The 24,236-nt window shown below is 37.6% G+C and overlaps 1 protein-coding gene across 2 annotated transcripts in view; it reads right to left on the bottom strand.

Moving 5' to 3' along the window:
* Rnf150 (ring finger protein 150) overlaps positions 1 to 24,236 on the bottom strand; it is a 226,565-nt gene that overhangs the window by 83,284 nt on the left and 119,045 nt on the right. For both annotated transcript variants that reach the window (XM_076864194.2, XM_077110142.1), the window contains exon 2: positions 5,682 to 5,932. In XM_076864194.2, the coding sequence (XP_076720309.1) occupies positions 5,682 to 5,932 (251 nt within the window). The remainder of the gene's footprint in view (positions 1 to 5,681; positions 5,933 to 24,236) is intronic.

The following is a 24,236-nucleotide window of genomic DNA, read 5'->3' as shown; positions in this document are numbered from 1 at the left end:
CATGAACTAGGACGTGTCTTTTATATTCTACATTTAACCCATAGGATTTTAAAATATTGCCTTAATCTGACTCCTTAACTTTTCCACCTCCCTCCCTCTAGTCAAATCCATCCTCTGTGACCACGCTCCTCCCCTTCCAAATTGTCTCCCATCCATTTTCATGGGCATTGCTTATTGATGCCACTATGATACTTTGTGAAGGCAGAGTCCTTGTCTACGTAATAAATGTGGAAAGTAACTCTGTGCACACACACACACACACACACTCTTCTGGAAGTGAGTAAGGGAAGTGTTAAGAGTCGCTGCTTCTGGGGAGGGCTGGAGGGCAGAAAGTTGCTAAAGGGAGTTTGGGGTAGAAAGAAGACTTACTCTTAAACATGTACCTCTTGTTGGCCTATTATTTTTCCACTGTGTACATATATTATTATTGCTAATTAAAAAGAGGTGCTGTGTGGATAATTATTTTCCAAGAAAGTCAAATATTTTCTCTGTGGTGTATTTATCTAGCTTTGCTTGTCCCATAATCCTAGAGGAAAGATGGAAAAAATATACCTCATTTTGTTTCAAACGGTGTCAACTGAGATCCAAAGCCCATACCTAGACCTAAATACATGTGAGTTATGTAAGAAATGAGCTATTTACCTTTTAGAAGGAAATACCATTCTCCAAGAATTCTTTTGTCCATTGAAAATGACCTCATTAACAACCCTCTAATAATGTCTTACAGTTTTCTCTCCATCCTTACATCAAGCCTATGGGGCTGGCTTATCGCTCTCACTTTGCACGGGATGGGGATGTAGCTCTGCAAGGTCACATCGCCAGGAATCAGCAGAGCAAAGATTTGAACCCAGATCCTTTTGATTCCAAAGCCATCATCTTTCATGTTGCCCTGAATTGGATTTAACGTGACAGAGTTGCTTTAGGCAATATCACAGCAGCCAAAGGTCCTCTGGACGTGCCAAGATCTGGCTGTGAACTTCCAGAAAATCTTACTTCCTGGGAAATGTGATTGAGAGGGTCTTCTCCAGGGCCACTGTGGCATGAAAAGGTGCATGATCATGTCCTTTAATTGTCACCCACACAAACTGAGGCAGACCCAGAGGTGCTCAAAGTTCACCTTCTCTTCCCGAATGTCTGGATACTTTGCCAATGTAAAATTAACGCCTTTTATATTCTATTTCAGGCTGTGGTCCTACAGAAACTGAGAGTCACTTTTTCTAAAGGTCAATAATGGTTTAATAAAAATAAGTGATTTAAGTTTAACCTGATTCTTTATATAGCTACAGCTTGCACACTGCAAGTTTCTGTTGAATAGAGCAGAACATTGCCTATCAAAAGAGAAATATTTTTTTTTTTCCCTAAGGGAAACTATTTGTTCTTACTCCATTCACCAAAGGACTGAAGTATATGACCATTGTTAACTTTTAACATGATCCCAATTCACTGAGTGACCCTCATGCTATCATCCTGTAATTTGAGAAAAGTTAATGCAATGGGAGCAGAGTTAACAACTTAAACCCTGAGAACCATACCATATCACTTCCATTCCGTCATCTTCCATTTTTTTTTAAATATACATCACAGAATATGTATATGTCTAAAAAGATACATAAGCACTATCTACCTGTACAAAGTGAAATGACTGAAATAATCACTCAACTAGTTCAATCTTTAAATGCCATCCTTGCCTCAACTACCTAATTATCTATAGGTTCAAATATCAAGAAATGCCACTTCCATTTATCATTGTCTGATGCACTTGCTGACTATCATTTTCATAAGTGATATATGTTCCCTCATATGAAATTCCAGAGGAAACAAATGCATTATTCCTGAATGTATTTTCAACACCTTATGTCTAACTAGTATTGTGTTTATTTGTGGCCTGGAGTACTTAATAAAAGAAGAAGTATTGACTTGTATGGTATGGAGTCATCAAGTATCGTCATGATGATAATAATGGGCATACTTCATGGGAATTTTAATTAATCAAATGTTCAGTGTTTCTTATTTGTTCTTTTTAGGTAGACATGATGGTAGAGTATATTTTGATATATTACATATCCATGGAGTATATCTTATTTTAATTAGATCCCATTCTTGTTATACATGATGTGGAGATCCACTGAATGTTCTGTGTTTCTTAAAATAACATAAAGTAGCTCATTTAATCCTCATAAGAGAAAGGTAACAATAGAGAAAGGTATAGTATATTATCACAGTGTAGAAAAAAATTAAATAATTTTCTCACTTTTGGTAAGTGATAGAACTTCACTATCATATAACAACCAAAGTCATGTTTTTGAAGATTATTTAATAATGGTGAAAATGCTCACCATTTAATAAAAAGAACATAAAATATATGTATGTATTTGTCTCATGCATACAGAGGTACACATAAAATGATAAATTACTGAATAAATCCACAAGATAATAACTGACAATTCAGTTGTGGGAATGGATGATTTGCTTTTTCTTTCGGTGATTTTTGAATGGTTAACAAAATTTGTTACATTTGAGTCTGCATCATTTCAAGAATAAGAAAAAAAAAGCAAGAACAATTTAAAACTAATTATTCCAGAAGCCACAGAAAAGTCAAACAGACCAATAGCCATAAAACAAATAGAAAAAGACCTATCCCTCTAAACCAAACAATTCAGACGTTATTAATTTATAAATGATTTCTACTAGTTCTAAATGATTTCTACTAGCTGATTAGAATCAGCCACTTGAAGTGCTGTTCCAAATGCCTTAGAGCACCACTGCCCAGTAGGACCTTCTTCAAAGATGGAAATGGAATATATATGCACAGCCATGTGGTAGCCCCGGGGATTGTGCCAGAGTGCTAAACTATTTTTATTACAATTAATTTCAATTTAAACAGCCACACCTGGCGAATGGCTGCTGTGCTGGACGTCATAACTTGAGATCACAGAAAGTGGAGGGCGGCTTGCCAATTGTTCTTATAAAGATTAGAATAACCATCACCTAAGCATGACAAAAACGTACACCATAGACAAATTTCACATATGAGTTCCAAGGTAAGACTAAGTAATATTCTAAGTAAAATACTGATAAATGTAACCTAGGACAGATTAGAGGAATGGTAGGTACTGGAAATTCAGGATGATTCAGAACTGGGAGATTCATTAATAGAATCCAGTCTTTTAAATAAGGAAAAAGAGAAAACTTAGACCACTGCTATTAAAAAGGCATTTGTTAGAACTAAACACCCACTCTTTATTAAAAATTCATATTCAGATAGTACTGTAGACACTTCTGACATTAATATATATTTTATAACATAATAAAATATATACCTTAACCTAGAAGACTACATAGGGAATTGATAAAATGAAAAATGGTAGAAACAATTCCATTGAATTGAGATATTCCCATAAATATTACATGAAGAGCCATATTTTCATTATATTATTTTTGGTTATTCTGTTGTTTATTATACAAGTCAATGAAATAAGATAAAAAATAAATAGTACATTTAAAATTTGAAAGAACTAAATTATCACTAACTGTAGGTGTTATTGATATAATTTTGAGAAATTAATATAAATAATCACAAGTATGGCAATGTAGTTATTCAGTCCATGGACTCTGAAGTTCTGCCGTGGTTCTATTAGTGACAAGCTTTGTGACCTTGAGAAAGTTACCTACCCTCCCTGTGCTGTTTTTTCCTTTATGAGAATAATAAAATACCCTACTACAAAGTTATTAAGGGCTTTTAAGTATACAAATTAAATGAGAGCTCTTAGCACATGCCTGTATACAAATTAATACTATGTATTATTATAATTATTATTAAGGTGGTGAGACTGATGCTATTTAATAGTGTGCCAAACGTACAAAAATATGAAAAAAATTAAATTTATAAAAGAAACATGATCAGTGTCTAAGAATAAATATAAAAAAAGAATGTTCAAGATTAATATGTATTTAAACGTGCTTCTGGGACAAAAAGAAGAGTTGAATAAAGGAAAAAATATAAATTATACTTGGATACAAAGATTCAAGTCATAAATTTCTCCTAAACTGCCTTGTGAATTAAAAGACTGATATTGAGTTCAAATTTCTATAAAGAAAAATGAAAAAAATGCAGATAGAGCAATAAGGAAGTTAGCACAAACAGCCATGAGATATCATCATAGAGCACTCAGATCAATCTGGTTCAGACAGATGACAGTGGACTAGTCCTGAGAGCACAGAGACAGCTCAAAGGGGTGTTCAGTGTAAGCCAAATGGGGCTACTGCATATGAAGGGAAGATCAGTTATCACCAAACACCAGTCATAAAATGGTAGCCCTCCTGAAAATACTGTTCCTCCTCAACTTCATTCTTTACACTGAAAAAAATTCTCTAAATATTTAACCTTACAGGGAAATTTAAAAAATAGTATAGGATAACATAAGAGAATGTAGTCTTGGGCTGTAGAAGACCTGATTATGAACAACTTGGGAGCTACATAAAAAAAAATTATAAATTTAGTTGTGCAAAAACCCCAAGATTCTGCATGGCAGAAAACACCATCCCTAAATCCAAGGTAAAGACAAGCTGGGGGGAAACTGACCATAATATCATAAAAGGTTAATTTCCTAAAAGATTTTATACACATTTATTAAAAAAAAACAGAAATGAAAAGGATTCAAATAATATAAACAGATACTTCACAGAAATAACTTCACTTATCCTATTGTACTTGAAAAAATGTTTAATGTTTAATAAGAAAAATGTGAAGACAGTTTTTTTTTGTTTTTTTCCCCCTGGTGCTGGGACTAAACACGAGGCCTCTGGCATGACAGGCAAAGTGCTGTCCCACTCAACTAACCTTTCTATCCCCCCAAATGTGGTGACATTTTAAATTTATCAGATGGCACGCAATAAAAATCTGCAAAATATTTTTTTTGGGGGGGTGATGAGATGAGAAAATAATTTGTATATATTGTTGGTTAAAGTACAAATTGGTACATTTTTTAGCTACTTGCCAATATTTATCATAGTTTTGAAAGTACATGTATTATTGGTATTACTGGTCTAATCACTAAACTTCTAGGATTTACTTTTTAAATGCACTCACAAATGCGGTTAGCATCACGTTTACATTTTTTTTTTTTTTTTGGTAAGAGAAAAAAATGTCTATTAATAGGACCTGGTTAAATAAATGTGAAAAATGCAGACTCTGAAAACTATCTACTCATCAGAAATGAGAAGGTAGCATGGTCTATTGATACAAATTCACCTCTGAGATAATCTCCAAGATGAAATGAGAGAGAAGGGTACAGAGCTAAATGTGTTATAATTTTTTTAAAAAAAATGCATAAGCCTATGCGTTATTTGCCTATTAACATATCACTGTTCATGACCTCATTCACCATTTATTCTCTGCCCAGTTAAATTATTATCCAAAAAATGAGCAACAGGATGTGAGACAATTATCTCTATTTTACATAACAATACCAGAAAAACATCAAAATATGTCTTTTTGAAAAATATCTGAAAACGATATAGGACATATGGATTATGTTTATGCTGAGTGGAGGTATAACATGTAATTTTGGTTTTGTCTTGGTACTTTTCTGTGATCTTTCAAAGTTTATACAGTAATGTGGACTGCTTTTGCAAGAATTTGTGAAAGTTATTATCATTTTTAAAAAACGTGGGCTACTCACCTGGTTCCTGTCCCTGGCATTTGCATATCGAAACCTCTGGATATAATAAAAGACCAGCCATGCGAGGGAAATGATCATCAGGACAATGAAGGAGATGGAGACGAACACAACCGAAGTGCGGCTCACATATTTCTGCAAGTTCCGGGTCCCAATGGTGATGTACATGGTCACGGTGACGTTCCTTTCCAGCAGGCTCACGATCTCCTTCCCCTTTGGCTCAGGAATCATAATGGCCACGATGTCTTCGACACCTGGGGCGGGAGAGGGAAGAAAGCCGCAGTTGGGGTGAGGTGGAAATGTCTGGATGAAGTACCATGCAGGGACACTGCTTTTGAGTGTTCTTGGCGGGGGCTGGGAACACCTAACAGCTGGAAACTGAGTCATATTTTCTCTTTCTTCAGCTACCTAGAGACGTGGCTGTCTTGCACATGAAAAAAGGACTTAAGTTGAAATCATGATTTGGTACCAGTGAGGCCATAATCAGGCCATCTTTTCCACTCTGAGATGTTGACCCTGGGTCTGGTACAGGTGCACCCTTTCCATCTAGCCCGGTTTACAGTTATGTGATGCGCTCTCCAGATCTCCCGAGGAGGGCAAAGGGCACTTTACACCCCATGGCAAAGGGTGACCTGTCCAGTGTTATTTCACCATCCTGAGTGCTCTGTTCCTTTCCCCTGCACAGACGCTGGCATTACCCATGCACAGATCTCCGTGTATCGTTTCCAGGGACTGTAGGTGCCGCTCAGTGGTGGAGCCCTTGCCTAGCATGCACAAGATGAGATCCTGAGTTCCATCCCTAGCACCAACCTAACCCAACCCCAAACAACAATAAACAACAACACCTAAACTATAACAAAACAACAAAATAAAAGTTCCCGAAGCAATTTTCTTTCTTTGTGAGTACCTGCTCAACCCCAAACCAAAATTTCTTAAAAACCTCTGATATGATCTGCCAACATAAAATATTGGCTCAGAGCAATTTTCTGCTTATTTTAACCTAATTCACTGGACACAGCTGTGCAACCTCATCCCAAGCAAAGAAAAAACAGTCTAGGATTTTTTAAAAACATTTTTATCCAATGCACCTACAACATTGCTCCTATTATTTGGACAATTTGAAGTAACTGAATCTGAGTTATGCGGGTCATTGTCCCCATGCTTCATGACAGCTCTTTGGCGAGGAGTTCTGGGATCTCTATGTGGGAGGGTGGATTTAAGCAGGAAATGACACCAGATTCAAAGGACCCAACCCAACCTGTCATTGTGGCAGATAATATATAGAAGAGAATGTCAGTTTTACCAGATAGGTTCCCAAGAATCACCCTAATTTAAATCCACCAGAAAGATGTAAGGTGATCCCGCACACAAGCTCTACTCCATTTGGGGCAATCCATTACTTGAGGCGACTACAAATTAAAGGGAACTAATATGCAATTAGAATGCTGCAAATTCAGGACAAAATTAAACCCTACTAAAAGCTGGCCTATGCACATGCTGAGGTCAGCCAGGCAGATGGAACCAGACCATGTTGGCTCAGGGTGTTGCAAGCCTCTTAGAAGCCACTTAGGCCTTTCATTGTATCTGGTTCTTTATGCAGGTTTTCAAACCTACATTCCACGATGATGTTTCACTCAGGCTGAACAAACATTCTAAAAGCAAACTACATTAGAACCACTGATTTGTGATTATGAAATACTTAATATATCATTACCAAAAAAAAAAAAAAAAACCTGCACACAAAGGTATCTTGCATGCTACATCAATTACATATCTAAAAAATTCCTACCACCTTTACATTGGTACAATTGCAAAATCATAAAGCCACAGAGTGTTTGAGTTTGGACATTGTTTCCCAGAATGACTGAAACTCACAGTTTGAATTCCAATTCGGCAGAATTTACTGAGGATTCTGCGGCTCCTTCTGCTTTAGTGTTTACTTTGGCTAATGGCTGCATGTGGTCTGGGGTTTGGTGAGGGATTAAGGCTACTGGCAGGTTTTGTCTTTACAGAAACATGATCTTCTTTGTGTCTTGCACTAATCTGGCTTGGTTCATCCTGGTGCTGCCTTTATTTTAGAGACATTTGAGCAATGGTAGGATCATAATTTTTCATTGATTTCCTTATTTATATTCTTTAGGCTTGTTTATTTAAGCCTCTCTAGAATTCAATTTTTTTTTTTTGAGGATGGGCGTTTGGGGATTAATTATGGTACACAAAAGTTTTATATTTTTCAATAGTTAAATTTCATAAATAGATTGCTTAGTGGCTTCCAGTTTTGATATTCTACTTAAAAAATTTGCCTCCAATTTGCTGGTAAATGAATGGAATTGGAGATTATCAAGCTAAGTGAAATAAGCTAATCCCCCCAAACCAAAGGCTGACTGTTTTCTCTGATATGCAGATGCTAGCACACAATAATGGGGGGGGATAGAAATTCATTGGATTAGATAAAGGGGAGTGAAGGGAAGGGAGGAGGGATGAAATAGGAAAGACAGCAGAATGAATCAAACATCACTTTCTATGTTCACATATGAATACACGACCAGTGAAAATCCACATCACGTATAACCACAAGAATGGAAAGTTATATTCCATGTATGTGTGATATGTCCAAATATACTATACTGTCATGTACATCTAAAAAGAACAAACTTTTTAAAAAAATTTGCCTCCACCCAAGATTCTAGAAATATTTATCTAAAATAGCATTTGAAACCTTACAGTTTTACTTTCTACATTTAAATCTTGAACAACCCAAATGTGATTCAATAGCAACACGCTGTTTACTGAATTCTCATCATGCATAGGTGGAAAACAGGAGCATTGGGATGTGATTTCTTTCCACCCTAATTCTTCTAATTTGGGCATATTTTACACTTGGCTTTTTCCTGTGAGGCTGACCTGCTGAACCTGCACCAGGCTTTCAGTTTTACAGCTTTCAACCCATTTCCTCTCCGGTGGCCCACACACTCCTCACCACTTCCCCTGCTCCCACTCTAGAATTTTCCCATTTGTACTTACACTTCAGAGACACAGAGTCTAACAGTTAAGAATTGGTTTCTGGAACTGGATGATATATTTGAAACCCCAGTTCAGCACTTTAAAAACTGGCAATCAACTTCTGGATCTCCACAAAGCTTCAATTACTTATGATCCATTCTCAGAGATCCGAGAAAACATTTTCTCTTGCGGTAGAGGAAAGTATAATGAACTATTTAAAGCATCTGTTTTAAACTCAAGTGCTTAGTGACATCTCTAGGGTTGTCTGTACCAATGTTGTGCATTTTCCAGCCACTGGGAAAGACAAACTGCAGATGACAGCAGGGCACGTCTGTTCATCTGCACTCCAACCTTATTCATTTTTAACATTCATAATTAATTCCCAAGCCTGATGATGGTAAAAATAGATGTGATTCAGGGGTCGTGTTCTTTAGACTGTGTACTGTGCATGGTAAAAGTTATCATTGAAATAAGTGTGAATTTTATTAATAGTTTAGGAAATTAGGGCTCCAAAAGAAAGAAAGGAAGAAAGAGAGAAAGAAAACCAGTACATGTTAAGTAGCTTTGGATGAGCTGTCATTCTGACTGATGCATAAATTTCAGGGCAAAAATCTACTCCAGGAACTAATTTTTCCAAATGAGACATGTTCATTGATGTGAGCTCTCAATTTCCTGACCTTTGCTTCATTTTAGAATATGTAGCTACAGAGTCAGGCAGAATTCAGCAGAATGTTCCAGGTACTGCAGTGTAATTGCACCCGTGGGTGTGTGTGAGCAGGAAAGGAGTGAACCAGGGCCAGGTGGGGTGGGGGAGAGAAATCTCAAGGTTAAATGTTGCCCTCAGTAGCTATGTAGTATGCATCTATGACATACCAGAGGCTCTAAAGTTCAGGGGAGAGAAGTTAACTGAGAGCATATTTTGTAACTTTCAAATGTACAAAAGAGTCCCAGTTCTTTGGGAAATTCTATATTTATGGTGACATCTTCTTTTCGAAAAGTTCCATCGGATTGCCATCTATTTGCTTTCCAAAGGTACTTCATCCTTCTGAGTGGTAATTGCTGTTATGTAATTACTGTGTGTTCTGTAAAAGCTCCCCATTCCTAGGGGAGAAAGTGTGAACAGGACTCATATCACCTAGGTGCCAGGCCAAGAAGGGAATCTTGGGTTTTGTGCTTCTTTCACCCATGAGAGTGTTTGGCTGCCATAATCTAATTTGATAGGCGCAGTTAAGGAATCCAAAGACAAAGAATGTTCAATGACAAGAAAGCCTTTATTTGTATATTCAAGCCAGGTTGTTTAAATAATGAAAAATATCCAGAACACTAGCAGCGAGCTAAATGTTGTACAGAGCCTTCCTGTGCACATTGGAGGATGTGAACATGACTTCCTGTGTTCATGGGATCAAATATCCTTCTTCCATCCCCTGCATCCTTCTGTCCTCCATAATCAGGACTTTCTTCTGCCTCACCGATGACTCTCTAGGATTTGGGCAATTGTTAAAAAAAAAAAAAAAAAACTTGTAGAGTTCCATTTGTAGATATTTTCTTTTTACACACTTCATATCAACTGTGTTTTAGTCAGCTTCTGATTATGACATATTCTCAAGCAAGAAAATGTATGTGAAATGATTTTAAAACCTGCAAAGTACCATGTAAGTGTACACAGTGTTATTGCTACTTTTTGCACCCACAAATGTATTTTTATTATACAAAGATACAAAAATTCTAAATAAAGCACTCCCAAACAGAATCCAATAATCTGTTTCCAATAAAACAAGTTTTAATCCAATAAAACAAATTTCATTCCTAAGAGGGATTTATTATGGAAATATGAGGATGATTTTTTTCGGGGGAGGGATTGAACCCAGGGGTGCTTAGCCACTGAGCCACATCTCTAGCCCTTTTCATTGTTTATTTTGAGACAGGGTCTTGCCAAATTGCTTAAGGCCTTGCTAAATTGCTGAGGCTGGCCTCAAACTTGAGATCCTCCTGCCTGAGTCTCTCAAATCACTGGGATTACAGGTGTGTGGCACCAGACCTGGCTGTGAGGATGACTTAAAGTCAGAAACTTTATTGATTTTTTAGGACATTCACAGGTTAAAGGAATAAAGCACATGATTATATTGTGTAGCTTGTTATGCTCCAGTCTTTACTCTGCCTTTCCCCCGTAGCATTATTGCTTTAGCTAGGCACAGGCTGTCCAGAAAAACATGTTAATCTGCAGGCTCCCTTGCAGCTAGAATTGGCTATGTGATTAATATTTGGACACCAAGATGTGAGCGGAAGTGATGTTTTTCAATCCAGATTCTTATCTGGAAGAGGACTGAATATCTGCTCCTCAAATTCCACCTGCTTTTCTAAGTGACTTCAGTTGGAAAGAGGCAGGACAGCCAGCATCTTAAAGAAGGAAGCCATCTGCCGAGGATGGCACCCGTTCCTGATTCTTAATAAGAGGAGACATTTCCTTAATGTGATAAAGAGTATCATTCAGACACATTACATTGCAAGGGAGAAAAACATCAGAGGTTTTCCAGCAGGAATCATGAATAAGATGAGATGTGCCAACAGTGAAAGCAGAAGTCAGAGCTGGAGCAAGAGACATACGAGTGAGTCTTGGAAAGGAAGAGCGCAAACTGTCATCGCCTGGGGTCAGCGCTTGTCAGTGCTGCTAAGATCAGGAGACTGCTTAGTGAAATGCAAGGTTCAAGCTGAACAGATGGAATGAAGAGCCTTCCATACCCCAGTAATACCTAACCAGCCAATGTAATGGAAAAAATGGCCCATACGTAACAGCAGAAGTCCAAGATATAACTAATAAAATATCCAAGAATAAACTAATAAACATGAGCCCCGTTTGAAGAAAGCTATACAATGAAAAATTTTCTATAGAAACAGTCATCTTGAAACTAAAGGCTGGCTATTTAATATTATGTATTTGGCTTCCAAACATGTGATTTTTCAGTTATTCGTTTGTAATCACTTTTTGTTGTTGCATTATGGTCAAGGAATGTAGTCTCTTAAAGTTGATGCTTAATCTCTCTGTTGCCCAGCTCTGCTGGTTGAGCTTGCTGATTGCATTCAGAATCTCCATCTCTCTCCTTTTCTGTCTGGTCAGTCTTTCTCTCAAGCTGGGTCAGCTGCTGCTGGGTGTACTTTGAGTTTGTATAGTTAACGGCAAGCATATTCCCGATGGTTGCATATGCCCGGTATTGCTGCTATGGAGAGGTGTGATGCCATCAGGACTCTCGTTCTTTGGGAGTGATCTGCTCTTCCTCTATAACCTGGAGCTTTACTTCAGAACAGTCTTTAACGTTTGTTAAGTGTCATGATGTCATGATGTCTGTTGTGAGTACTCATTAGCTATTTTGGTAATGCATGAACATTTTCAATATAAGGTATTTCATTTTTATCTTTAATTCTAAACATATGATCTCATACTTTTTAAACATTACCTCCTGTATTTTTCCTCCCCTATGATTTCTTATTAACATATTGCTATCACTCATTTTTCTGTCTTACATAGTTCTTACTGTTTTCCCCTCACTTTAAAAAAGAAAAATTAGTTTGAAAGTAATGATAGACTAATAAGAAGTGGCAGAAAGAGTGCACAGAGGTCCCGTATGCCACCTCATCTCCCAACTTCCTTTGGTGGTGTCAGCTGATTTAATTATATGCATTATTAAAATGGGAAATTGACACTATTAACAGTTACGGAACTTACTTGGATTTTACCAGATATTGAGTATATGGATGATTAAACTGTCTTTGACTTTACGCAATTCTGTGATATTTTATCACACGTGTAGAACACACACACAATTAATATACTGATACATTGTATCACCACAAAAGAATTTGCTCCCTCTCCCCTTTCCCTCCCCTAACCTCTGATGACCACTTACACATTCTCCATCTTTATGACTTTTCATTTCTAGAATGTTCTGTAAATGCAATCAAATAGCATGTAACCCTTTTTTTCCCACTAGCATAATGCCTTTACATCCATGCAAGCCCGAATCAGCAATTTATTCCTTTTCATGGCTGAATAGTATTGAAAAGTATTTTTGGTACTAAATATTTCTCATTAGTTCCTTTTCATGACTTCTGCCTTTTCTTGTGTAGAATATCCCCTTACTTAATATCTGAGGCTCATTTTAAAAATCATTCCTCCTCAGGTGATACCTACTCATTTTGCACTGTCATTAATGATGGTGGTACTCCTGGGTTATCACTTTAACTCTCCTATAAGCTCTGGTTTCCCTGGAAGAACCAGCTATTCTGCTTGGGTCCTGTTTACTGAAATAAAGCCAAGTCTGTCCGACAGCTCTGTTGCTCCAGGGGATGGAGAAGAGACATAAATAAGCATGGATGATAAATAAATAAGCACCAAGCTATAACTAATGACTGTTCCCTCTTTAGCCTCCCTGAAACATTACGATTGTTCAGCCACCTCAGGATGAGTCCAGTTACCTTTTCATCTGAGGCCCTGCTGAAGTTCAGGCTGCCTAGGTCATAAATTGTCACACAGATCCTATGGCCCTAGCTGCTCTGTACACTATGTAATCCAACCTGACTTCCTGCTCTAAAATCCTTCCTCTGAGATTCTTGGAAATTTAAGTCTCTGGTCCACAAATGCCCTAACAGCCTCAGAGTCTCCTGGAATGGTCCCCTCTCCCCCCTGATGATTCACTTCCTAGTTCTGATGGAGCTGGATGCTCTGGGAGGACACTGCTTTCTCTGAATTATGGTTAAGGGGAGACTCAGATTTCTTAAACATTTTATTTTTTAAATTTGTAAACCACACTCCACAGACTTCAGAGCCAGAAGGAGGTTTGAAACTTCTTGCTACTTGCAGACCATGACTCCTCACCTCATCATATCCATCTTCAAATACCACTTATCCTGTGAGAATCCCTCTGCTGGATTGATAACCCTGTTCCCCATCTCCTGGCTGCCACCTGTCAGCCTCTTGTTTGTCCCCTCTACCTCCTCTTCAGCTGCTAGTTTAATAATCCTCCTCCTCAGAGTCGAACTTCAGTGCTCACAGTGATAACCCACCTGGAGCTCTGGCCTCCTCCTCCATTAACCTTTCCTGCCTGTCCCCTTCAGACACATGTTCCTGCTGTCTTGTCTTGGACCTTGTTACCACTAGAAACTGTATCAATGATGAAATCCTGATTTCAAAGACATGGATTTCCAAATGCCACTTCCTCTCCTTCCGGCTCTCTTTGCTCATTAACCGCCCCCTTTCTTTCCATCCACCTTCTCCTGCCTTCACCCTTCTCTTACCAGCGTATATCACATGATTCATACTTTCAAACTCTATTAAAAATACTCTTAGCTTCTTGCTCTTTCATTTCTCCATAGAACCTGCCCTATAAAATTTGCCTTTTCTGTGCTTCTGCTTCATCATGTGAACATTGCTAGAAGAAAAATCTCACGAGCCATCTGTTTCCACTTGAACTTTATGATCCTTATCCTCAAGTGAACACTGAATATTGCCCTGTCCTACTCTATTCTGAGCCCCCTCTCCCTTTGTCCAAAGGATGACCTCACATCTTTATGTCTCCCCAGGAACTGCTCCAACCCCTTCCCACCCACATTCTCAATTAGTGATCTTAACCACAGGAGTATTTGAGGAAGACATACCCACCAGTGGGAAATATCCTGTCCTATATGAAATGAGGTAATCCACAGTGAATCACTTGGCACAGGGACAGCCATATAAAAACCACTAAATAGATGTTAACTTTTATTATTACCATTACTCTTGTCTTTCCACTGCCAAATACACAATCTGTAGCAACCACACCACCCTCCTCTGCTTACAATGTAGTACAAACCCTTCTGTGATGGGGGTCGAATCCAGGGAGTGACCGGCTCAGGTGCAGGCAGGGCATGCAGAAATTTTGAATTATGAGGAAAGCAAGTCCCTCTTCTCCCGGTGGTTTTAAATAGGAGCATCTGTGAGGCTAAGCTTTGGGAGTTATTTTAGCATCACAGTCTAAGAAGGGAGCTTCACCAAAGAAGGAGAGCCATTAGTCTGGGAAGAGACATCCTGGGGATACGAACTGAGCCTTGAACAAGCCACATCTGAGACAGTTCAGCTTTGGGATTTGTAGTTATTTTCCAAAGGCACGTTGGATTGAGCTTTCTGCCATTCATTCCCATATTATATAACCAGGTAGTGACAAAACCCCAAATTCTGAGAATCTAGGTCTTTGTAATTCCAAACCAGAGTTTCTGAACTCATCATAGTTTCATGTAATTTTTTAGGTGGTCTCTTAAAAAGTTAATTTTACTCCAATTTGTTTGAACTCATAACAGAATTCTCCATTAATGTTTCCATATATTTTGGAAAAGATGTCGATATTGTGTAAGATGATTGTCATCTACCTGGCACATGTGATTCTACAGGCATCGTGGACCATGAATGGCTTCTCCTTCTGTGTGGCTCCATGTATGTTCTAAAGCTTCCTAACCCAAGGAGAAGTGGCTGCCACCCCAAATCACACATCTCTCATGAAATCCATGCATTATCACACATCTTAGGGATAGGAAGGATGTTATGATTAGATATGAGGTGTCTCCTGAAAGCTCATGTGTGAGACAATGCAAGAAAATGTAGAGGTGAAATGTGTAGGTTATGACAGCCTTAACCCCATTGGTGGATTTATGCACTTACTTGCATGGATTAATTGGGTGGTAGCTATAGGGAGATAATGTGTGGCCTGAGGAAGTAGGTCACTAAGGGCATGCCTTTGGGGTATATTTTGTCCCTGGTGAGCTGAGCTTAGTTTCTTTGCTTCTTGGTTGCCAAGTCCTGTGCTTCTTTGCTCCTCCACACCTTCCAACATGTTCTGCCTCACCTCAGGACCCAAAGAATGAAGTCAGCCGTCTATGGACTGAGACCTCTGAAGCTATGAGCCCCAAATAAACTTTTCCTTCTCTAAAATTATTCTTTGTCAGAGCCATGAAAAAATGTACTAGAACAAAGGATGTTTCCTGGGACACTCTTAGTCTGGACAATAAAAATTATTATCAGGGAATTAAATCTTAAATTCACAGGACTAATTTAGGGGTTTGAAAATTTATCTCTTAAGAACCAAACTGATGAACTGCTGTACAAACCAAATAGAAAATAGAAAGCTTTCACTGTGTTTTTGTGTAAATACTGGCTAATGCATGCTTTTAAATTCTCTGCTGCAAACCTGAAATATGTCAAACACCGCCTCTTACTGAAATGCATCTTAATTACACACCAGATCCTCTCAGTGGAGATCTGTCATAACAACTAACTTTTATGAGGCCAAAAGATCTTTAAAGAAGATGCTAACAATAGCCAATTTTATTTTCCCTTGGAATGGTCTAGTAACTTAATTAACACACTGATGTCAATTCCTCAGCTACTCTTGGCATGATAAATGACTCATGCTTTTGCAAAAAATTCATTTATGTTCCCACTGTACAAGTGTGTAGAATTTTCTATGAATTTGTGTGAACTGTAATAGGAGTGATGAATATAAAATATGATATTTATGTCCCCATCTGTGGCGTTTTCTTGGAACATTTTCAGTAAGTCAGACTCAAAAATAATTTACTTCTAGTTTTTGTGACAACTTTAAACAGTTAAAAATGATACAATAGAGTCCAGGCTGAAATAAAACAAACTATAAAATACTAAATTGATTTTAAAAGAGCTCAGTTTTAGTTAATCAGGTGTCTGTTTTTATTAGAGCAAATAATCATGCTTTAAGAATCTTTTGTTTTTATATATAAAATGCTATTAATGCTAATTTTTGTTTGAACAAATGTAAATCTCATTAAGCAGCAGATTCATGGAATCATGGGATAGGAGACTATGAAAAACTAAAATTCCTTAGCAATTTTTCTCTTCCTGATAAATCTCATAAATAAAGTTTAAAAGAATCATTTTCTATAACTTCTAGCTAAGGGGCATTGGAAGATTTATTAGAGCTTTCATAACCTTTGAGTTTCAGGATCATTTCTTTCAGAGCTCCAATAGTAAACAAACCTAGTCCAAAGGGTTGAGTTAGAATTAAATGGAAGAATGCACACAAAGAACGTCAAACACACATGCTTAGTAAATATTAATGATTGTTACCTTCATGACATAATTTATCAAATAAATATTTATAATACCACAAAACCTGAATTTAGACCAAAAGAGGCAGGGTGGAGAGGAGCACATTAAACTTTGTTTCCACTGGTGCCCAGGAACAAGGATGAGCTTTTGGACAACTGAGAGCACCTGAGTCCTGCAGGGAGCCCTCCAAACAGGTGGGGACCTGGAAACCCAAGGCTGGCAAGTTGCCTTGCTATGGTTGGATAAAGGTCCCCCCAAGGACTTTGGTGTTGATGTCCTGGTTGCCAGCCTGAGGCCTACTGGGAGGTAGTGGAACCTTTAAGAGCTGCACACTAGTGGGAAGAAGTGAGGTCACTGATGCATGCCCTTGAAGGAGATATTGGGACTCCTGTCACCCTGCCTTTTTTTTTGTTCCCCATCTTCCATGAGGTGAGCAGCTTGCTCCACCATGAGCCCCTGCCATGATACGGTGCCTGACACAGGTTCAAATGCAGTCTGACTGCCATGGATGGAGACTTCCCAATCTAAGCAAAATCAAACTCTCTTTCTTTATAAGTTGATTATCTGAGGCCTTTTGTGACAATTATGAAAAGCTGACCAACATGTCATTTCTGCAACATTAAGTGGTTAATGTCCTATTCACACTGGTCAAGGAAAGGAAACTCTAAGGCTGATGAATAGAAAATTAATCTTCAAGGTAAAAAAAAAATGAGGTAGGTAGCAATTACTGGCCTAGTTCATATTAATTTCTCATGGTGTTAAGAAATGACAATTGCATAATTTTTAGTCTGAAGCAGTCAAATAAAGGAAAATATGCATTTTGTGTTTTGTCTTTCTTTGAACTACTGACGAAAATCATAACTATTCACAATTAGATTATTTTTGGTAATCCATGGCAGGAACCTATAGTTACAGTTAAAAGCAATCCCAGTGTCTTGGATCAAATGAACTTCTAGATGTTTCTGATGTATGATCCCATACCATTGGCTAGAATAGGAAAACACATGAAGTATTTCTTCTCAAAATTTTTGCTTATTTGCTTGGCAGAAGTGATCTGGAATTCCCAATTTAATACATATTTATTAAATGTCCAATTATTTGATTCATCTCTGTGTTTCCTTTCAGCATTCAACCAGTTATCTGCATTAGTCTTTGAAAATTAGAAGTCAGAACTCCTTTCATTAAAAGTTCACATTGGAAAATCCCTTTTTTAAGGCCAATTGAGGTTTACTCTTTTGGTTTCTAAAAGCTGGGAATCCCCATGTTTTTTTCCCTATGGTAAAATAACGTGGATCATGAATTCAACAAGTAATATTAAGGTCAGTTTAAAAACTAACTACTAATAATCAGAACAAATGTAGCAAAAGTGGGATAGAACTTGATGATAAACCTTGGTGGATGAAAAATCTGGTTTCCCAAAGACCAGAGGTCAAGTTCCAAAGAAGCAGAAAATGTTGCATACCCTTTGTTCTGATATGTAAATTGTAGGGACTAGCTGTGATGAACATTGGTATGAAAACGCTTTTTAGACTAATAGGTAGTTGAGTAGTCTGTAAGTCTCACTGGTCTTTATTTTCTCCATCAGTAGTTCTCAGAGCAGGGGAATTGGTGCATTTTGACAGGATTTCAGGCCTAGCGTGGGAAGATGACTTAGGCAGTCGAATACATATTTAGAAACAGTTTAAAATATCTGAAACACACCTTCCTGTCTTTTGTTCAATACATTCTACACTATACATCAGAGATGGTCTATAATAGATTTGGCCCATTGCTCTCCTGTAACCCGTAGCCCATGTATTTTAGTGCATGTTTTCCTGAATTTCCAGTTCTGGCACTGGATTTCTCTGCCTAACAGGCCTTCCTCCATCACTGGATCTCATTCTGCCGGTGGGTCAGGAGAGAGAAGGAATTGGGAGCACCCTTAAACTAATGACTGAGGAAGTGGGTGCACTGATATCTCCGTCCTGCTGCCTGGGCTGGTGTATCGGCAGCACATTCTCTACACCATTTCCCAAGTTCCCAAGTGGGATTAAGCATCACTAATCACAGCGGCTTGCTCGATGACACATCCTTTGCTGACAACTTTCCTTCCCTGCTGTATTTCTCTGTATTGAAACAGGTGTTTCCTGGAACTCTCTCTCAAATAAATGGCCTGGCCTGAAATCTCTGTCTAGATCTTGTTTATGGGGGAAATCAAAGCTAAGACTGGGCAAAAAATTGTCTCTCTATTTTTTTCTTCATAGTTCTCTGATGTCCTAAATACTAGCTCGATTGGCTCATGCTTCAGCAATACACTCTGCTTCCTAAATGCCATGTTTTAATTTGTAACTGGTTTACAAACAGAAAAAAGCCACCCAATACAGACACAATAATTCCACACTCTACTTTTTAATTAAAAAAAAAATTATTCAGTAGAAGTTGCTCTGGAATTGTTTAGTCATACTTTCTTCTTTTGAGATACTTAAATGTTTTTATTAGTACATTATAGTTATGAAGAATAGTGGAATTAATTTTGACATATTCATACATACGTGTAATATAATTTGCTCCATTTCAATCCCCACTATTTCCATTTTCTTCCCCTCTTCCCATTCCCTGCTTCCTTCCTCTATTCTATTGGTCTTCCTTCTATGTATTTATTAATTTATTTTTAAACTGCTATTTTATGGCTATACATAAAGGCAGAATTCATTGCGGTATATCTTCTATGTCCAGTTGCTTGGATGATAATTATAAGACACATATAGTTTCTGAAAACCACCATCCAAACAGACTATCTCTTCTTAGAAAAGACTGATTTTTTATTATATACATATTGAGCAGATAGCATTTACAGAAATTACTGAACTTATCAAATATTCTATAGGGCTTGCTCTCTAATATAATAGTCATTAGCCACCTGCTGCTATTAAGTACCAGAAATGAAAGTAGGAGGACTGAGGGATTAAACTTTAATTTTAGTTAATGTAATTTAAAACCATTACCTGGTTTAATAATCGTAAATCTTTTAAAACATATTTGAAACAACTTGGTCATGAGAAACCACTTTTTCAATGACAAATTTTATAAAATATAAATACAGATCAAGTATTTCTGATGAAAAACTGGCATTTAAATTGAGATGTGGTGAAGACATACACTGGACTTTGAAGATCTAACATGAAAATAAATCTCAATAATTCATATGGAGATATTTATAACAGTACAGATTTGTATGAGGAGATACTGAAATGAATTTTGGATACACTCGGTTACACAAAATATATTAAGTTTAATATGGTCACCTTTTTTTTTTTTCAAATGTGGTTACTGGAAAATTTAAAATTAAATGTGTGGCTCACATTATATTTCTATTGAGTATATTGTTCAGTCATATAATGAACATGTACTATTTTTAGCCCAGTGGGTACAATCGTTATTTAATAAAAATATTACTACAAGACAAGAACACCCAGGTCATCTTAAGGAGTTGACATTTTAGAGGGAATATCACAGGTTCAGTAATAATATTGAAGCCAAACTAAAAACTAAAGGCATATAGCATGTTCTCAGGGAACATCACGGTTCCTTTATATGAATAAATTACTGATATTAAGGTAAATTACAGAAAATGATTTAAGAAATAGGGTTACCTTTTTAAAAGACCTACAAAACTGCTCCACCTGAACTATGAAATAAATGCTCTGCCCGAGTCAGATTTCTGGAACCTAAATGGAATAACAGAACTCAGTGACTAGGTTCTGAAGGGGAGCTTCCTCATCTTCTCTAACATCTACTTCTTCATCTTAACAGAGAAAGAAAAGGAGGCCTATCTGGTCAGGCCCACTCTCCAATATAATTTATGTTACTCTTAGCAACAGAAATCAACTTTTTTTTTCATAGGTCTTAAGTTTATATTAGCAGTTCTCACATGTACCTACCATCAATTCTTCTTGACCGTTTCCCACACATTTCCTTCCATATTTCTAAATAATATGTTAAACTAACATTTCTTGGTTTCTTAATTTTAGACATTTTGTATTGAGACCCCCACCATGGTAGAGGAGGACTTAACTCATACACATGCCTATCACCCCTACTTCCCTTTTAATCCCTCCCTGGATGGATGAATAGTCATTTGATGTAAATATTGTTCATTGTAGGGTCAGGTGGTACATTAAAATTATATACCTGATGTTTGTTTTTCCTGGAGTTAATAATTGCCTCATTTTTCATTTGCCTGGATTTCAATATTTCTACAGCTATTCCCCACCCCTGCAATATTATCTCTGCCACATATTCATCAGACACTTTTTCTGTATTCCTCAACAAATTAGTTTCATTTGTCTTTTTGACTGGAACATTTCCTTTCTGAAACCCACTATTCTTCAGCTTTCATATGGACTGATTGCCTTGAAGCCTGAAATGCAGCTATCGTTTGGGAGCTTATTTTAGCTGGTAATCAAGTGGTGGGGAAATTTCACCCTCTGAATCAACTTTAAACTGACTTCCATTAATAGTTTGCAAATACATCTTAAATAACAGCAAAAGAGTACTGCCAATACCATCATCCCTCAGATTCTCCATGTACTTCAAATATTGATTGAGGACACTCTTTCTACTGCAGATATTCAGGAAAAACTATCAAGAGTGTCCTTATTTGAAGCATTCTGGTTGCCCCTCCAGAAAACGATTTGTTGAACTGCGGTGGTTTAGCCTCATCATAGCTAAGACCTGGTTGCTTCTAAGGGGGCCTGTAGGCTCTAAAGGGCATGTGTGTTACTATCAGTGATGTTTTCAGAGTTATTCTGTGCTTAAACCCTAGTTGGATATATCATCAATGTAGGAAAATAGGGTTGAGGCCTTTTTATCAAGGTAATGTGGATCCAGTGGAATCTAAAGGCAGGACCTTATTACTGTTGCCATGGAGATGGATTTTTTTTTTTTTTTAGCTCCTCTTCCTCCAAAGAATGTAGCAATATTAAGCTGATGATGGAGGAGATTTCAGATGTGCACAGAGCCATTTGAAAGACTGCTGCAGAATGGAGAGTACTACTTCTGGGAACCAGTCAGGGAGCATCTGTCAAGTTCAATTTCCATATTTGGCAAAAAGAGAAAATGAAGGCCTGGAAAATTATTCAAGACAAAAAAAAGGTGGGAGGCAGCCTATTAAGTAGTTTTTTTAAATGTTCACAATGATAGAAAAAAAATTATTGCTAACAGGTAAATTATGATCTTACAGATGGATGTTGTCATTTGCACAAACTAAGCTTCCTGGGAGAGATCATTTAAATATTCACATCAATAATTCTAGCCCTAAAGTGTTTATTGTGCAATATTATAACAACTAAATGTGTAAAATGAAGTGCCAAATCCCAGTCCTTATTTTGTTTTGTTTTGTTTTTTTTAACCACATGAAACACAAATCTTTAGGACTTATTAATTATTCATAGTCTGGCTTTGAAGATGATAGTACTTGAAGCAAATTATAGGTACATGCTTAAATTGAAGCTGGTTCTATAAAGATCCAGTCAGTCACAGGTTACTGAACACAGAAATGATGAGCATTTCCAGTTCTTGTTCAGAGAGAGACCTGCCCTAGATACGCTACTGAAATTACAAACCTATATGTGTTATAATTTGAGTGAGGCCTGAAACCAAAGAGCCAGGGAAAATGTTCTTGCTTTCCTCTGGATCTGGTTTTGGGGATCACTTGAATGTTCCAAACTATAAGTAGCCTGTTTTAGTAATCCCTGTTTTTTACCCCCTGTGAAGCTGGGGACCAAACCCAGGGCCTCATGTTGTATACTGAGCTGCACCCCAGGCTCAGATGACCCTTCCAAATGCATTGTAATTTTATCATCTGTATCCACTTTCTTATATGGGTCCACAGACTGCATTCTATAGACCTCGGAGCTAAGCGTCTTCTGACACCCACTGCAGCCTTGCCAAATATTGCGTTCCATTCAAAGCACAGTAGTAACTGTCTGGTGCTTATAATTTACCTTTACTTATTCTTGAAATTACCACTTGTTTTCTCTTTTGCAAGCTACCCTGAAATGAGATAAAATGACAGCTTTCCTAACCAAACTAACAACTTTCACTTAGAATCATGGGCAAATATTAATTTCTGGAGGCTCAAAACTATGCCAATAAATTATAAACACAAAACTTCATTTCCTTACTAGAAATACGCAACTCTGAATGTCAAGATTTCAACTTAAATAAGATTCTAATTAAGGCAAAGATAGTTACATATTGGGTTGCCGAGCAACTGATACGGCATCTTTCCAAATCTGAACCAAGTAAGTGTATTCTAACTGAAATTCTAGAACAATAATTTATATGGAAATAATATTAACTAAAGGATAAATTTAGAGAGCAGAGAAAAGCATGATTGATTTCCCCCAGTGTAGTGATAGAATAATTATACAAAAATACAGAAAGCATGAAATCACATTAATAATCTTATCTTTAAATAGCCTAAATCCTAGTAGTGGTGTCGTTTAAGAACTGAAGTTCTTAAAATAATACAAAATGTCTTCTGAAAATACATACTATACAGTAAACCCGACTTTCTCCCAAGAGGAAAGGACTTTATTGATAATATCTGGAAAAGTCTTCAATTTCTTGGATTCCCTATCACCAAAGAATGTGCAGCTCTGTTCCAGCTTGAATTCTCTTTACAAAACTTCAGTATAGTTGGTCTATTTTTCTGTACTGTGTCCTCAACCTTGAACATTTTCATCTGAGAACCTGGAACTTTAAGACAAACTTGCCAGGGATAATAGATGAAGAATTTACCAGGGATGGGGAAAGAAAAGGAAGTCAAAGCAGAACATGGGGTAGGAGAGCAGCTGGACATACACAGGAGGCTATAATGTGGTCAGCTGGGCTTTGTTGCTCCTCCTGCTGTGAGCTGAAGAGGAGCCACAGACAGGACCAAAGAACCTGAAGGAAGAGTCCTGGTTCAAACGCTTTAAGTTAACTCACCTTTAACTCTGGGAGTGACAGGGCTGTCTGACCCTAGTCCTCCCTGAAAGGAAGGCACCTCTAGAAATACCTATTTGGAAGGTTGGTCTGGGAATGTTAATGAGACATTCTCCTCCCCCTTCTACTCCAGAGACAACTAAGAAGATGACAGTCCTACAAGAAGAGACAGTCTACTTCTTGTCAGGGGAAAGGGTTGGGTTTGGTGGCATAGCAAGGGCTCTGAGGCTGCTGAGACTGGTGCAGAAGAAGCCAACTGAGATCTGCCAGTAATGACAGGGCAGCATCTCCCTCCAGCACAGGGATCCACTGAGGGACCTTGGTACAGAGCAGTAGGTGGCCAAAAGCAGTGGTATCAGTTCTTCTCGCTGGGATCCATGGAGGGTGGAGAGGATGGGGAGAGACACATCCTCCTTCGAGGTATCAAAATCAGTCTTGGTGAAACTACTTGTTTCCTAACATTGCTGCAACAAATTATC

This window comes from Callospermophilus lateralis, chromosome 8 (assembly GCF_048772815.1).
Source record: "Callospermophilus lateralis isolate mCalLat2 chromosome 8, mCalLat2.hap1, whole genome shotgun sequence".
Lineage (NCBI taxonomy): Eukaryota > Metazoa > Chordata > Mammalia > Rodentia > Sciuridae > Callospermophilus > Callospermophilus lateralis.
Note: the sequence above shows the minus strand (reverse complement) of the source record. Positions and strands in the feature narration are given on the sequence as shown.